General features: G+C 36.4%; 2 protein-coding genes across 2 annotated transcripts in view; one reads left to right on the top strand and one right to left on the bottom strand.

The window, feature by feature from the left end:
- Positions 1–9,204, bottom strand: part of itprid2 (ITPR interacting domain containing 2) — a 47,262-nt gene extending 38,058 nt beyond the window's left edge. Inside the window, exon 1 of the mRNA XM_084121350.1 lies at positions 9,084–9,204. The gene's annotated coding sequence lies outside the window, so the exon portion shown is untranslated. The remainder of the gene's footprint in view (positions 1–9,083) is intronic.
- Positions 9,205–13,790: 4,586 nt separating this feature from the next.
- Positions 13,791–17,123, top strand: neurod1 (neuronal differentiation 1). Its single transcript, XM_084121422.1, has 2 exons — positions 13,791–14,156; positions 15,060–17,123. The coding sequence occupies exon 2, from the start codon at positions 15,069–15,071 to the stop codon at positions 16,119–16,121; it is 1,053 nt and encodes a 350-aa protein (XP_083977548.1). The 5' UTR covers positions 13,791–14,156; positions 15,060–15,068; the 3' UTR covers positions 16,122–17,123.
- Positions 17,124–18,373: the final 1,250 nt, after the last annotated feature.

Genomic DNA, 18,373 nt, shown 5'->3' with positions numbered 1-18,373 from the left:
GGGAGATAGACGTTTATATACTGTCTATGGAGATAGAGCAGACCTTAATTTATTTACATTTGTAATTGCTGCAAAAAATGATACGTGACATAAAACTGTCTGACGTTGTTTGTTGAGACATCCTATGACGACGACAATAAATAGCTTTAGACGCATTTGTTGTTGAACTGGCTGACATCGATTGAAATGACTATTTGCTCAAAATCATAAAATACACTTACTTCTTCTGGAGGTGACGTTGGATCGCAAACAGTAGGCAACGATCCACACTTGAGGATTAACTTTAACCCTCGTTCACTAAACAGTCAGTCAGAAAATGATTCGCGCAAACATAAACGTATTTAGGAAGTTTAAGTGGCACCTTTTCTTCATAAATAAAATCCATCCGCTGCGTTTTCAGTGGCTCTGATGTCAGTGAAGACTACTATGTCCATTCTTACATCCCACAACAGAACACCTACACTTCTTAGGAGACATTACCGGCTGTCGCTGAAACAATGGAGGATGGTGTACAGATCACCGAGGGCGGGGTCTATGCCAAAACCAGATTGTCAATCAAACCACGTCGGTGGGGCTTAGCGCAATTCTACGTCACAGTGAGAGCAATCTTAGAACAGGGCGTTCTGAGACAGTGCTTGTGATTTATTGAGATAGTAAAAAAACTACTGGGTGGATTTTTATCATTCTAGGGTGGTTTTGCTCACACAATGCCAACACACATTTATGTTCAAACACCATGTAAAAGTGAATTTTGCATAATAGGTGCCCTTTAATGCCCACACACTTTCATAAGAGCAAAATCATATCATGCAGTCCAGTTATCACGTGTTATAGCAATCCTCAAATGTTTTTGCTTCAAGATCCATTTTACTTTCAGCATCAAGTGGCAACCCAACAAATTACCGTAACTGTTTGTGATACTCAGGTAAACAAAATGTTTATATTTAAATGTTTAAAATGTAAACAACAAGTTTATAAATATTTATATATTTATTTATTATATATTAAACATTTATTTTACCTTGCACAGTTTTGTACGTTTTCTTGGACAAGGTCAGGCACCTACCTAATTTGTCTAGTTTCTAACAAGCAACATATGAATTAGCACCAAAAGTTTGATGTCAAAATCAAAAGACCACTTTTTAAAGCTGATTGTTATCATAACTATTCCCCATAAATCAGCGCAGAAAATACATGTACAATGATTCCACCTGGACCTGCTCATTTTCCCTGTTAGTTTAATGAAAAATGTTTGTAATAGCAAGAGGCAGATAAAAACCCTGTCTTTCTACACACACTGATTAATGTGTTTTTTAATCCAAGTGTCTGCTCTATGGCACACTTTGTATTCTAGACACACTTTGTATTCTAGACACTGGGTTTCATGAAGCTTCAAGAGAGCAAGGGTAAAATGAGAGAGGACAGGGTGCCAGGGTAACGCACAAGGTCAAACAAACCATTTGATGGATCTTGATACTTTATAAGTGGTGAAAGCAACAGGACATCCTGTCACAGCTACTCTACCACCCAAGAAGTGAGATGGGGATGTGTGGTGGGACGTGATTAGCGTTTAGAGGGCTGATTATGTAACTTAATTACAGAATCAACACACTGTATCTATAATGCAATGGAGTTGGTTAGATTTTCTTCTAAACAACATACCTCAAAGTGTGTGTGAACCACTGTCGACACACCACATATGGCAAAAATGTAGCAAAACAACATTGTTTCTTAATAGTTATACTTGGAACCTTAATGACTAGTTAAGTACTTCAACAATTGGTTCAAACTACACTACCATTCAAATGTTTGGGGTCAGTAAGATTTCTTTTTATTTTAAAGAAATTAATTATTTTATTAGGAAGGATGCATTAAATTGATTAAAAGTTACAGTAAAGATATATATTTCAAATAAATGATATTTTAAACTTTATATTCATCAAAGAATCATGAAAAAACATGGTCTCCACAAAAATATTAAACAGCACAACTGTTTTCAACATTGAAATTGTTTTTTTGAGCAGCAAATCAGCATATTTTAATGATTTCTGAAGGATTGTGTGACACTGAACACTGGAGTAATGATGCTGAAAATTGATCAATTTTACTATTTCACAATATTACTGTTACTGTTTTTATGAAGTAAATGCAGCCTTAATTGGTAAGCATGAGAGACTTCTTTCACTGTTTTCATCTGATGACCCCAAACTTTTGAAAGGTAGTGTATATACCTATCAAATATTCTAAACAATGCTATTTTCTGGTACGCTTAAATGAACAAGTCAGTAACTAAACTGATTTAAGTGTCACATAATATAATAGTTTTTGCATAATTTTGGGTCGGACATGATGCAAGTAATGACTTGTAGTCAAGAGTGATACAAACCAATAACAGTTGTCTTTGAGTGATTCATTAAATAGAATTAGCTCATAAGAGTTCATGAGACGGACTTCATACAATGAGCAGATCCCGATAGAAAGACGAGGAAAACTCACAACTCAAAATAGTGGTCCAGGAAACAGTCATGAAATGACATTGTTCCAGAATTTTCTAAACCTAATCGTTTCCTTATTTAAGAGTTGTATCAGATCTGAAACACTACAATCGTCCAAAATAAAGACAACTAGAGGCAGAATAGAACAGCAACATACAAAAAAATGATTATACAAGATAGGCTCCTCATCGGCTGCCTGTTTGTTAAAGATCCAGACACAGAGACTCACCATGTACCAGCATTATGATAAAACCATTTAATCATTAGCCTGAACAAGGTCAGCGGTTCCCAGGGTTTCAATTTGCGCAGTGTGAAACAAACATATGGAGCGCCCAGGGTGTTACCATGAGCATGGTAGCTTACCAGACACTGGGATTCAGTTTGGAACAGGTGAGGCTCCGATTTCATACCTGGTGGAAATATCTAACTCTCATCAGCAACATTTAAAGCTTAAGTGAATAATAATAATAATCCGTTTTATTTTTTCATACCATTACAAATGCACGCACACACACTCTTTGTGATGAATAGCACTGACATTGGACCCAGAGGAGGGCTGGCTGGAATCCCGGGAACTAGGCCTCAGCTAAGGATCTGATTATGGAAGAAATATGGAAAGCAATAGGAAGGAGTTGATGAGAAAAACCAATGCAAGATCCATTAGACCGGCACGCTTCTTCAGAACAGCACTGTAAACATCTCGGCACAGGGTCCTGATGGATTATGAGTGCACTGCTTTTCATTCCAACTACTCTTAGACACCCTACTTAATTCAGAACGCAGAATTGCCTACAGCATTGCCAGAAGTACAAGTTGTGAATATTTAATGACAGCACTTTCACATGAATTTCAAGGGGGGATACAAATGTCAAATAGCTTAAAATGTCATTATAAAAATCTAAATTAGGATTAGATGAGTCATTTTTAAAGTCAATGGAAAACCTAGTTAAACTCACACCTGTGAACACTGTTCTTTATTAGCATTCAAAGCCGGCAAAAAGGTCTACAGTCAGGTTAATAAACTATATTACATGGCATTTTTTATTATGAATAAACATATGTATTTAACATTGGTGTTTCTTAATCACATTAATGGGAAAGTTTACCCAAATGAAAATTCTGTCATCATTTCTGTGACTTTGACTTTCATTGTATGGACAAAAAAACACACAAAAAAAACAAAAACAGATACTTTTGTGTTCGACAGAAGAAGGAAAAAGTCAAGTCATACAGGTTTTGAACAACATGAGGTGAGTAAATTAAGACAGAATTTTCATTTTTGGGTGTACTATCCTTTTAAAGTAATCACATTTTAAAGTAATAAGCCAGTTAAAGCTGCGCATTACTCTGATTTTCCCACAGTAAAGGGGAAATAACATTCACTGTTTTTGCTTTAGCAAGCACTAGCCTTAGGGCTAAAAGCTTTTGAGACCAGGTAAACTAGTTCTTATTTTTCAAAAATGTCTCATATGTCAGGCTTTGAGGTCACATGGTAAAACTAAAAGTTGACAACATTAACATTTGGCAGATACACTACAGTTGAAAAGTTTGGGGTCGGTAAGATTTTTTAATGTTTTTGGCTGAACACTTAATGTAGTCTTTTATACTCACCAAAGCTAAATATTGTGAAATATTATTACAATTTAAAATTAATCTTTTCTATGTGAATATATTGTAAAATGTAATTTATTCCTGTGATGCAAAGCTGAATTTTCAGCATCATTACTCTAGTCTTCACTGTCACATGATCCTTCAGAAATCATTCTAATATGATGATTTGGTGCACAAGAAACTACATTTCTAATTATTATCAATGTTGAAAACAGTTGTGCTGCTTAATATTTTTGTGTAAACCGTACTACATTTTTTGTTCAGGATTCTTTGATGAATAGAAAGTTCAAAAGAACAGAATTTATTTGAAATATTTTGTAACGTTATAAAAGTCTTTACTGTCACTTTTGAACAAATTAGTCCAAATTATTTTAGCTCTCTAGAATAAGAATATCTCTCCCTCTGCATCTGACTAGCTATAGCAAGTAGTAAATCATAGTTCACATTCACAACCTATTTAGCCATTTAAAAAAAAAACTGATTTAGTTTTAAGAAGAAAAGAAAACTGTGCTCGTCACTATATCATTTTGTGGGGTTTATAAAGTATTTACTAAACCCTCATCTTACATTTATTGTGAGAGTAATGTAGACTGTGCAACACAACAGTGTAATTTCCCTCAAGTCTCTTTGAAGCATTTCTCTTGAGATTTCAATAAGCCGTGTCTGTTTCAGGCCCCTAGCTGAATTCATTTCCTGTGGACAAAGCCTCCGATAGCCATTCACATTAGCCACACAGGACCTTCACTTGTTTTTTTGCCCTGTGCATAAAAACAAAGAACCAATTTAGGACAATTTCTCCTGAATCAAGACGTTTATAACGCAGATGACTGATAAAATGCATCAGAAAACGTCCCAACCTGCTTCAGGAATAATGAACATCCAACAGGTTGTTATCGCAGATTGCACGGCTCTGTGGAATGCTTGATTCTGATTGGTCAATCGTGCAATCCAGCGGTATGTTATTACCCGATAACAACCAGTAAAAACTGATAACAGGCTCATCTGGGATAACTGAAGTCAGTGTTATATGCTTGCTAGGAATTCGTGGAAGTTGTGCATTTGGCAAGCTGATAAAATATTAAAATTCAAATCAATATTTTGTGTACAATTATTTAATACTAGCCACATAAGTAAATAATTAGACACAAAATATTGACTTGAGTTGAAATATTTAAAAAGATCTATAAACGCAAAGCTTCCACGAAGAAAGCAGTTGCTAAGTAAGCGGCAAGTTCAAACTAGATGAACATTTAAGGGATACGGTACAGTAATGTCACTTATTACGTGGCATTTCACCACATAAATAATTACGGGCATAAGAGATTGATTGATTTGAGATTAAACTTTAAAATCTTACCTGTTTGTTATCTTATTAACCATTACAGTAACAGTGCACAAAACAATCGTTACAAAATGGCACTAGCTGTGTTTGTATGAAACAAAACAGCGAGTCCGCGGTACCCTGATGACATAATTAAATTAATTGTGCACAAAATATTGATTTGAGTTTTAATATTTTATTAGAACACCAAACGCAAAACTTCCATGAAGAAAAAACATTCCTAGCAAGCATATAGTGCTAAGTTCAGTTACCCAGATGAGCCTGTTATCAGTTTTTACCGGTTGTTAAAGGAGAACTCCGGTCAATTTTAACATTGAGCTCATTTTTTTATTTTTTTATTTGGAGTGCTGTCAATACAGAGAACAACGACAAAAATCAGTGTTGCTTACACCATGTTATCCTCTTTTTAAAATTTGCAATGTTAAAATTGACCGGAGTTCTACTTTAACGGGGAATAACAAACCGCTGGATGGCACGATTGATAGTATTCCACAGCCGTGTAATAAGTAACTATAACACAGCATCAGCAGCAGTCGCAACTGTTTTGCATGTCTAATATGGGAATATTGTAGCTGATGGCTTGTAAAAGTGAAACAGTAGGCATTAAGCCAAACTAATCAGGATGGCATCTAGACCAGGGAAGGAAACATAATACGCTGTTGCAGTGACTTTCAGTGGCATCAATAGAAATGGTTCTCTTTAATATAATCTAACTTCCTATTGTAAATAACAGTACTTTGCTAAGGAAACAGAGCCACACCTTTTGTTTAGTTAGCGTGACATATCTTCCACGAAAAGCAACTCGAGACTTGTTAACACAATAACTTGGCTTACTCTCAACCACTACTGCTGATTTCTCTTGTTAAAGAGATAGCTCACCTAAATGGAAATTCTACAGATTGCAATGCAGCAAGTTTGAATATCACAACCGCAAATGGGATTTAAGAGCTCTTACAGTCAATAACAGCTTAAATTTCAGTTTATTCCTACCACTAAGCCATCTACAAGGGTGAATAACTGATTTTTTTACAATTTTGGGAGAACTTTTCCTTAAAGAACGCGTTTACACGGTCTCAACCTGTGGCAGGAATGCGGTAAATCATGCGACGACACACGGATTCACCCGTGTTATCTCTGCAAATACACACCAGTGCTCTCATTTGATCAAACACACTCTTTCACGCACATATATGTCAGCTGTGTTTACACCCGACCAATGTTATCTGAAGACACCCAGAAGACAGTCCACAGCCCTGACGTTTATGTTTGCATAGAACACAGCTGCCCTACTTGCAATAAAACTGTAGAAAAGTCACGAACATGAAAGAGTGGAATGAACTTTTAAGGAGACTTGAGAGCCACTAGGCTAAATCTAGGAACACTGACAATGGTTAAGAGTACTAAAACTTCAGATCAGTCTAAACCGGTGGTTCTCAAACTGCTGTCAGTGAAGCACTAATGGTCCTTGAAAGATCCCAAGTGATCTGCGAGATGATGGGCAATTAAAAATAGTAATAATTATAATAATAAAGCACAGCAACTGCTCAAATGTTTAGGGTTAGCAGGGTTATTCATGTTTTTCAAAGAAATACCTTATGCTCACAATGGCTGAATTTATTTGATCAAAAAGACAGTAAAATGTGTAATATTGTCAAACATTATTAGAATAAAAAAAAAAAACTGCTTTCTATTTTAATATATTTGAAAATGTAATCGGTTCCTTTGATGACAAAGCTGAATTTTCATCATCCTTCAGAAATAATTCTAATATTCTGATTTGGTGCTCAAGAAGCATTTCTTATTATTATCAATGATGAAAACTGTTGTGCTGCTTAAAATTTTGTGAAAACCATGATACATTTAAAGGGATAGATCACCCAAAAATGATAATTCAGTCATCATTTACTCAACCCTCAAGCTGTTCCAAACCTGTATGAATTTCTTTCTTCTGCTGAACACAAAAGAAGATATTTTGAAGAATGTCAGTAACCAAAAAGTTTCTTGTCCCCATTGACTTCCATATGGGAGAAAAACAAGTAATAAAAACTCGGTGAGTGTTTTAGCGCAATTTTCTCACCTCATGGGATCACAACACTAAGAGATAGTAAATCTTTTCCTGGATTTTTTTTGTGCGTTCCCGAGATTAGACCTTCCTTAACATAATGCCGAAAACCTGAAGTCTCTAGGTGGTCTGGTTGAGGAGTAGATAGAAGTGCAAGATTGGTGCGCACAGACGCACAGAACAGAAATCATGAGTTAACAAGCGCAATTTCGGGGGAAAATTGCGCAAAAAATACCATGGAAGTCAATGGGGCCCGTCAACAGTTTGGTTACTGACATTCTTCAAAATATCTTCTTTTGTGTTCAGCAGAAGAAAGAAATTCATACAGGTTTGGAACAGCTTGAGGATGAGTAAATAATGACAGAATTTTCATTTTTTGGTTGAACTATCCCTTTAAATAAGGATTATTTGATGAATAGAAAGTTCAAAAGAACAGTATTTATAACATTATAAATATCTCTACTGTCACTTTGATTAATTTTAGTATTCTTGCTGAATAAAAGTATAGACCCTAAACCTTTAAATGGTAGTGTACATAAATAAAACAATGAATAATAACTGATAAGACCCACCAACACTTAATTAACAAAGTGATTAACTTAATAGTAAATAACTGATCCACAATAATTAATGATACATTGCTTCAATTGTCTCACTTCAAATGCATAACTGACAGTTTTTATGTCAGTGTGCGAAAATGTTGGAACCAATTTTCGGCAAGATTATGAACTTTTGTTTACATTACTTAAACTGGAGGTAATTGTTTTGAAGTAGTTTCCCACAGAGTTAAGGTGTTAAATGGTCCACATGTTTCGTTTCACTGTTCAGGTGGTCCACAATCAAACACATTTTCCAGACAAACTTTTGATGATTCTGTCATTTGGGATGATCAACATACCATAAACATAGGCCTAAATACAGCTACCACTTTAGGTGGCCCTAATGACTTCTATATACTTTCTTCTAGTCATCTGGCTTTATTAGCAATGCATCAAAAATGCAATGAAGGAAATACTATCAGCTATGAAGAGCATGTCATTATCATTCCAATAAACAACACAAAAGTTCTAGCAAATCAAGAGTAGGCTACTATCTAATGAGGCTGTAAACTTGTTGGTCGGTTTCAACTTTCCATACACAAACAGGAGGGTGTAGCAGGTGACATGAACATGACCCATTATCATAACCATGATCATCAGTGGCAACTAAAAGAGGCATTACGAAATAAATAATAATGTCAATGTCATCCGATCAGTTGCGAAACTGTTGTCCCGAATCTAAATGCATATTCATCACAGTGCAAAAGTTCCCTTTACTTTACTTTTCTAAAATATGGACACTATTATACTGTTTCAATCACACGCGCATACAAAACAACTCTACTAAACTAGAAATAAGCGCGCGCGTGCTTACACGCCATAACACGCATTAAACTAGCACGAGCGCTTAAATGTCTGTATTTCAGTGAGCATCTACGCATAAAACAACCTCATGGCAATATGAGAGCACGCAAGATTAAAGTAAACATTAAAGAAAGCAATAGCCCTCAAAAAGCAGAAAAAACGCATCTTACCATCTCCCAACAGGACGTGATGATGATTGCGCGCTGATAGTTAGAAAGTATCTGCACTGAATCATCTGCCAAAACTATTCCAAAACTTCAAGTGCAAATGCTTCCGCTTCCGGAAAAAAAAGTGAAAAGTAACAACATGGGCGAGACGAAGCCCAAAAATACGCCTGGCCTGAAACCTGCTGGAAGAAGATATGCAGTGCACCATCCATACCTGATCCAACACTTATTCACCAATAACAGTTACACTTGACATTTGAAATGTGAAGTCTAGTAGATATATATTTTAAAAAGTAGTGTAAAAAAGCTCTTTTTAATAACAGTTCTGTTGGATTGATGGATGGATGGATGGAAGATAGATAGATAGATAGATAGATAGATAGATAGATAGATAGATAGATAGATAGATAGATAGATAGATAGATAGATAGATGATAGATAGATAGATAGATAGATAGATAGATAGATAGATAGATAGATAGATAGATAGATAGATAGATAGATAGATAGATAGATAGATAGATAGAAGTTTTAGTACCCCAGTGACAAGCCATTGTACCCCTAAAGGTACAATTATGTACTTTATTTTCTGAGAGAGTAAGATGCCCGTAAGGCTTAACAAAGTAAAGCTCTCTTTATGAGCATGTAAAGTAAACCTTTAATGCCCTTCAGTTATCAACAGAAAGGAAGTTACATCACTGAGCAAGGAAGTGGTTAACCCACCAAACCATCTGAGATGAAGCACCTGTGATAGACATCTAACCACAGTTTTCCCCTGCATGATGGTCAGTGTATGAAATCTACTGCTGAAAAAAGAGAACAACTGATTTACAACAGCCCTTGAGCTGTTGGTAAGAGATATATTTATATCAGAATAACACCCCACACTACAGACATATATTAAAACATCTGTAATGTAATTATTTCAGTCAATTCAGAATGATTAATATAAAATAGGATTGCTGAAATTTGCTTTTGTGATGCCTGACTGTTGCAGCAAAATTGAAGTAATTGCTAATCAAATTCAATTGTATTGCCAACATTTCTCAGTGGAATCTTAATTACTGTTCTTTTGCCATAAAACAGATGGGAAGAGGTATTGTGTTCATGTTATTACCCAGTGGATGGTTACAACTTGATTTATGGACCACTGTCAGTATTTCTGAAGCAATATATCTCAGATGAGCGTACCAATGGTTATCCCTTTGATATTATGAATCCTAAATGTTTCCAAAAAATATGATATATGAGTAGAACATATTATCTGCCCCTTAAAAAAACATAATATACCGTCATTAGCCTATTTGATAAGCTGAATTTACAGTGCTGTTTAGCAGGATAGGTTTCATCATAATTGCAAGAATAAAAAAAGCAACATATGCTATAAAACTGCAGAATTGCATGAGTTCACTATAAATTTTTGGATTGCCCAAATAATGCTGATGACCTTTAAATTTTTTGCTTGTGAAGTAAAAGAACTTTAGTACATTTAACAGTAAAACTGATGTTAAAGATTATTGAGGTAGGGGAGGCCGGGGCTAGTTGTCACATGGAGAAATTTTGCAGATGCTTGTTTGCTCTAGCAGTGATTTCATGTTGGTTTCAAACAATTACAATAATTTTGTTTATTTTCCCTTCAAACAAAAATTCTGATATTAACATATTTTTAACAGCTTAACAGATAACAGCTGTATGGTGAATAAGTGAACGCAATAAAACAAAAAATGAAGGTAGATTGTAACAAAAAAAGCTTGAAGCAATATAATATAATATCTCAGGACAAATGTATTTCATAAATATAAATAATTAGGAAATAAAATATAATGTAATATAATATAACATAATATAATCAGTAGATATATATTTCATGAACTGTTTAATATTCTATTCTATTCTATTCTATTCTATTCTATTCTATTCTATTCTATTCTATTCTATTCTATTCTATTCTATTCTATTGTGTCTGGGAAAGCTGTAGGCATTGTGGAAAAAGAACGTAGTTTCTCCATTTAATCAGAAGAGGGCGCTCGTGACCATGATTAGACTCGACAGATTATTGTAGACCGAAGCTTCTGATCTCACACACAGGGTTCCAGAGAATTGAGGATTTAAGTGCATACCAGCATATTAAACGTAAAATGAATAAATAATATAATATATTTGCAATACATTTAAATTTAGGCTAATAAAGCGAAAGCCAAGGGTTTACTGTTTATTTATTTTGATAGCCTAGTTTAATGCATCAGAAAATAAACATTAGACATAGGCCTAAATGCTTCCTAAAAATACACTTTACCAAAATAATTTCTAATTCGATATATATATTATTTAAAACGTGTTTGTATATGCCTATTATATAATACACAGGCACTTTATTAAATACAATTTATAACAAGCATTATTTCGTTAGATTTACAGATCGTTAGTTATATATAAATATGTGCTATTAAAGGCCTACATGATCTGTTGTATTTTATAGTTTTAACGACTTGGTAATGGAAATGATTTACCCTTGTTACCCGTTTATTTTATTGTTAAATAAGTCTGAATTAAAAGAGTCATCCGTTGGAAGTGATGTTGACGGGCTCTCGAGGCCGCTCTGGCCCCGTCATGCAGCAGGTGGCCTTACCTGCAACCCAAACCAGCCCTTGAACTAGAGAAACCCCGCATCCACAGAGCTGCACAGATGGGTCACCAGCCAAAATGAGCGCCTCTGCATGATTTATTGCGCCAAAATACCACGGAACTAATCAGCGGACAAACTAATTAATACAAATCTGCATTTTTGCATAAGTAATTAGAGCAACGAAACTCGCAGTGAAATAGGAGATAGGGATTTATTCAGTCGGGAGACCCGTTCAAGCAGAGAGAGATTAGTTTGGATTCACTGTTTCTTTCCGTCAGAGAAAGGTCTGTTGGTTCAAGCAGAGGGTGTTAAAGGTCAAATTATTAATAAATATCATTGGTATGACCTCATATTGTGTTGTGTTGGGAGGGAGAGGAACATCTTAATGTTAAAGAAATCTTGCAGGATGCGACCTACTTCTGTTCTTTTGGTATCGGTAAAGGTGTGATATTTTATTTGATTGTATTTATAAGTAGCCTATGTTTTTCAATATATATACATATATATTAGCTATAGGCTTTCAATTTAGGCATCTTGTATAACTCTTTATTTACTCGCCTCAGTATTAAGCCAGAGAAACTCAGTCAGTGCAAAGCCTTTCAATGTAAAATGACATCATACAGAGCCTGTATATTTTTATATGCATGTAATTTATAGACTAATAAACACCACATAAAAAGAAAGAGTGCCAATGTGTAGGACGTCGAATAAATGAGAAATACAGAAGTACAGCATGAACTATATGTGACAGAAGTCCACTGAGTTGCTGTCAGTGGTGCTGAAATCACTCTCCTCACGTCTCTTGGTTTGCATGGCAACAGGGAGAGACACACACACGCAAACAGACGGCTTCCTATCGGACCTTTGACCAGCACAAACTTGTCGATTTTTATGAGAAAGATTAGCAGCACTCAGAGCCCATGAGTGTTCGTGGACAATTCATGGTTACCTGGTTATCAAATGTCTGCGGTGGGCCATTAACAGATGTCAGGAGAGATAAGCACAGATAAGCAAACAATGGAAATGAAATATGTTGCACGCATGAACAAACAGCATGCGGATATAGCCGAGACTCCCAACTCACACAGAATAAAAATAATTGCACTAGCCCACCTCGATGAAACAACTGTGAAACCAACAAAAATCTTTAAGATTCTCTTATGAAGCTGAGCAAACCTATAATTATTTCTGGATATATTCGTTGGACTGTTTCTGAACTAATTAAAATTAGGTTATTTAAACAGTAGGCCTATCCTAAAACTAAAGTCATTATTTATTTAAGGCATGATTAGATTAAGGTTTTTGTTACTTGTCAGATGTCATTCTGTTGATATTAAATAATTCCAGAAAAAATAGTCTATTATATCTAATTTCCTCAGAGCACAAATGCACGCTCCACGTGCGTTTAAATGTCATTGTCTATAGTTATTCTTTCATTTATATATTCGCCTTTTCAACGGTTGGTCTATCTTTTTTTTTTTTTTTTTAGGGGGTTGGAAGGGCGATGATATTAAATTGAATAGAAAACAGCAGATTTCGGACGTTGGATCAGGTTAGTGAGCCGTGAAACAGGCTTTTTGTCAGTGCGCGTGCGGCTCGCGTGCCGACCGACCAGCGTTGAAAAGAGGGGGACTCATTACCGGGGTCTCGAGCCAGACTTTGCCATTACTGTTTGATCAATAGCACGAGATATTTGTAAAAGATTAGCGACAAATCCCCCAAGCACCCCAACAAACCACAAAAACATCAATATTATAACTTCTCCTGTATCAGAATAAAATTCAGTTGTTTTATTTTTTAAATAGGCCTAATTACAAGAATAGGCTAGCCTACAAATAGACCTAATAATGATAACACAATAATAATAATAATATAGGCATAGGCTTATTTATCCTATTCTTTTAGACAGGACCTATTTCCACTGATAATTAGTGACAAAAACTACTCCGTGATTACGAGCTAATTTATGGACACGCATAAAGAGTTGTCCGCATTAAGACAACGGGATGTGGCTAAAGAAAGAGTCGGCCGTGATTGAATGTGTCCCACGCTTGAAAGGGTTAATCCATCCTGCGGGTACAAACAGGTCCACGGAGTCTCTAACTGGCGACAGATGGCCACTTTCTTTCGGCCACAAAGGGACGGAATACGGAGCTCTGGCGAATACAAATGGAAGAGATCACGTGACGCTTGAGGCCGTTTTCCTGACGTAGTCGGCCATATGGCGCGTGCCGGGGGAAGGGGCGGGGCCAGATGTCAATCACGGGCTCAGGGTGGGACTGTAGAGGCAGCGGCACAGACAGACATCCACTCGCATCCTCCAGCATCAGCAGCACCGCTATATAACCAGAGCATCACATCGGCGCAGACACATTAGGCTTCAATCCGCAGGACTTCCCACACCACGAGGGGCATGAAACTATCATAACAAGACATTCAACAAATCCTAGGTATGTGATGTTACTGTCTTCATTAATATTGTCTCTATTTCACTCATTTGTGTTGAACTATTTAGATTATTAGCTCGAAATCATTCAGATCATTCTTATAATGAAGATGATTGTCCACGTTGAACTTAGTTGAACGGAAATTTAATTATGAAGGGCATTTATTGTGTTACCTGATGCATCTATAAATGAAAATATATTTGTTAAATTGGTGAAGAAGTGCCAACCTGCACTGATAGGTTTATTGCACTTTTTCAACCACTTTGAATTGCATTACTGTTGAGGAAAATTTAGCAAACATTTAAATACAAGGAAACAATTATGCTGTAACATAATGTGCAATCATACACAACGACTAATAAAATACATTCTACAGTTGAAATGTATAAACTTCTATCTGATATACGGTGCAATATCTGTTGTTAGGAATAATACGATTCAAGTTAGGATAGCCTATATCTTGTTGTTCAGTCGCGTTAAGCAGGAAGGCAATACCAATTTACTTATGATAACATACATTCAAACTAATTTACTCTTTAAAAAAATTAAGGTTCTTCATTGATTCCGAGATTTTTTTTCTTAATAAAATAAAATAATATGATATAAAATATAATAAAATGACTTATATTTCTTGCAGTTTTTAAATATGTTTTTCTTCATTTTGCATCATACTGTAGGAAGCACAATCCTTTTTAAATTAATCCATTCTTTATTTCAAAATGTACAACAGCAAGGGCTCTATCTGATTAGGAAACACTGATGGTGTTACATAATAAAGCTGCATAAATAAGCAGCTATGATTCATCCACAGGTGATGTGCATGTCATACTTTAAGTGTTGCATGACTCTCTTATGAAAGACGATACGGAGAAATTTATATTTAAAGGCTTTATGTACCATTTTCAGAGTTCCAACATGACGAAGTCTTACACTGAGGAAAGCATGATGCTGGAGTCTCAAACCAGCACAAACTGGACCGACAAGTGTCACAGCAGCTCCCAAGACGAGCGAGACGTGAACAAGACCGACGAGCCCATGCACAAGGACATGGAGGAGGACGACGACGATGTGGAACTCAACCGACTCGAAGATGAGGAGGACGATGAAGAAGAGGAGGAGGAAGAAGACGGCGATGACACCAAGCCGAAAAGACGAGGACCCAAGAAGAAGAAAATGACAAAGGCACGTGTGCAAAGGTTCAAAATGAGGCGCATGAAGGCGAACGCCCGGGAGAGGAACCGCATGCACGGTCTCAACGATGCGCTCGAGAGCCTGCGCAAAGTTGTGCCGTGCTACTCCAAAACGCAGAAGCTCTCCAAGATCGAAACGCTCCGACTGGCCAAAAACTACATTTGGGCTCTTTCGGAAATCCTGAGGTCTGGCAAAAGCCCTGATTTGATGTCTTTTGTGCAGGCCTTGTGCAAGGGCTTGTCCCAGCCGACGACCAATTTGGTCGCAGGATGCCTCCAACTGAACCCCAGAACTTTTCTGCCCGAGCAGAGCCAGGAGATGCCCCCTCATATGCAAACAGCAAGTGCTTCCTTTTCCACTCTTCCCTACTCCTACCAGACGCCCGGTCTTCCCAGCCCTCCGTACGGTACAATGGACAGCTCTCACATCTTTCACGTCAAGCCGCACTCGTACGGGAGCGCGCTGGAGCCGTTCTTTGACACCGCGCTCACAGACTGCACCAGCCCCTCGTTTGACGGGCCTCTAAGCCCACCTTTGAGCGTCAATGGGAACTTTTCCTTCAAACACGAGGCTTCTTCGGAATTCGAGAAGAACTACGCCTTTACCATGCACTATCAGGCGGCGGGCTTGGCCGGCGCGCAGACACACGCGTCTCTTTACGCGGGCTCTACGCAGCGCTGTGATATACCGATGGAGAACATTATGTCGTACGACGGGCACTCTCATCACGAGCGGGTCATGAACGCCCAGCTGAACGCGATATTTCACGAGTCGTGATTCTAATGGACATTTGTGAGACTGCTCGTTACGGTATTCTGTTATGGCTGATGCAAAAAGAGCAACAACATTATATGCTTAATCTTATGTACGTATTTATTGTTGTTACTGCCTTTAGGAGAAAAGAGAATTCGTTTATTCTCGTTCACCTTATGTATTGTATTCTATAGCGCTTCTACGTTGCGGTCACACACAGGTGGGAACAGGAGTGACCTTCTTCAGAATGTGTTAATTATCCATGCTACAAAATCACAAGCAATAATTTGGAAACTATGCAATTTTTAATCCAATACTGGGCCAATTATAGAAATGAATAGAGATTGATATATTTTTCAACCTATTACATTTTACTACTTATCTATCCCATACTGAATTATTTTGTTGTGATTTTGTATAGAATTGTTAATTTTTATAAAGTCAAATCCTAGCATCATTCCATGCAACCCCCATGTTAATGTTTTATAAAACTGATTTATCTCCTGTGTTTATATAAAACAGTACTCATTCCAGTAATAACCAGCAGGCAAGTGCTTCAAAATCTGTAATGTTGCCTTAGCAATGAATTACTGTAAAATCATGCAGAGTTGCACAAATCCCATCCTCTGAATCCCGTCTAATGTTATGTTCAATCAGTGATCCTTTGTGGAATTTCGAATTGCTTGAGTGATGGGAAGAAAAAAAATTCGGTGTTAGAGTCTCAGTGTTGTACATAAAAGCTTGACTATCACCTTTTAAACTCACCCTGTGTAAAAGCTGATCGAAAGGCCTGTCTTTCTAAGATGGAAAATAAATAATGGACTGAATTAGTCTGCTCAAACTATTCGTGTATTTTCGACTGCATTTGTATTGGCTGTGACGAAAGAACAAACAACGAAGGTGCAACCAAAAAAAAAAAAGAAAAAAAAAGAGAGAGAGGTTGATTTAAAAGTGATTCTTGAGACTGTTGTGTGTATCGGTTCATGATGAAGGTTTAAGAAATAAAACAGATGGTTTTGAATTTAACATTAGTATAATCATTTATGTAAAATACATGCACCACGCCCACCCCTCTAGAATAACGATTTACCTTTATATATTGTGATTTTTATTTTATTAACACACATATTTGTTCTAATCTAATTATTCAGGAAGAAACATAATACATTTAGGCTACAGTATCAAAGAGTTCGTGTGATGAATCTGTAACTTAGACTTCTGAAACTGTTAGTAACATTAATATGGAAACTTAAGGTCATGTGAATTTATACGCTTGAATATTATTAAACACATTTACAGGATATTCGCTGTCGGTAGTTTTTAACATAATCTTAAGATGCTCTATCGATTTGGTCCTTTAGTGCGCAATAAGAATGTTTCTTACCTGAATGCCTACAGCCAAAATAAATATTAAATCAGCACGGAGACATTACCCAGGTTTATTTGAGACCTGAAAGTCTCCTCAAAATAAGATCGCATTATTACACGAATGAATGACATCCAGTTTAAAAAGCATAAAGAGTCAGCGGAGAGTTTGCGCAGATATCCACTTTTATAGAAGAGGGTTTCGTCTACAAACATATTTGGAACTTCTAAATACACACTGTATCTCTAAATACCTCTAGAAGAAGAAGAAAAATCACATCATACATCAGTGTAAATGAATTTGTCCTCGAGTCGTCTATAATCCACACTGTTCGTGCCTTTCTTGCAAACAAAATCTTCTTGAAATATATTGGATATTTGTGTTTTATTTGAAGAGCAGAAAGCCTTTGTCCGTTATTAAATGAAGTCCAAGTTGTCACTCACGCAAAATATAGATTATAATGAAGACAAGAAGCTAATGGTGTAAAAGGAGTTATTGAAATAGCCTACCCTCAACACATTTTGGACGAGCATATAGGGTACGAAGATAAATATAAAAAAATACAACTAAGGATGAAAGTAAAAGAAAACAATATAATATAAAATCTAAAATATTGTAAATATAATACAAAATATAATCTAAATTCTTGTAAAGAAGTCACACTTGCGCGAGTTTAGGAGGCTAGATAGAGCAATATGAGAAATCACGAACATCGTCCATAATATATATATACTTTTAGTTCATACGACTTTAACATTGAGACTGTTGAATATATAGACAAAACATTTTTTTAAAATCCGCTGGCATAGAAGGAGAAACGTCCACTGGGACTCAGAAGCTTTGGCAACCTCCAGGAACTGTCCAAGGTGCTGCCTGAGGAATACCTTTCCACACCAGTTCACTTAGTAGG

The sequence above is a fragment of the Abramis brama genome (genome assembly GCF_963993115.1).
Source record: "Abramis brama genome assembly, chromosome: 8".
Taxonomy (NCBI): Eukaryota; Metazoa; Chordata; class Actinopteri; order Cypriniformes; family Leuciscidae; genus Abramis; species Abramis brama.
This window is presented reverse-complemented; position numbering and strand designations above follow the sequence as displayed.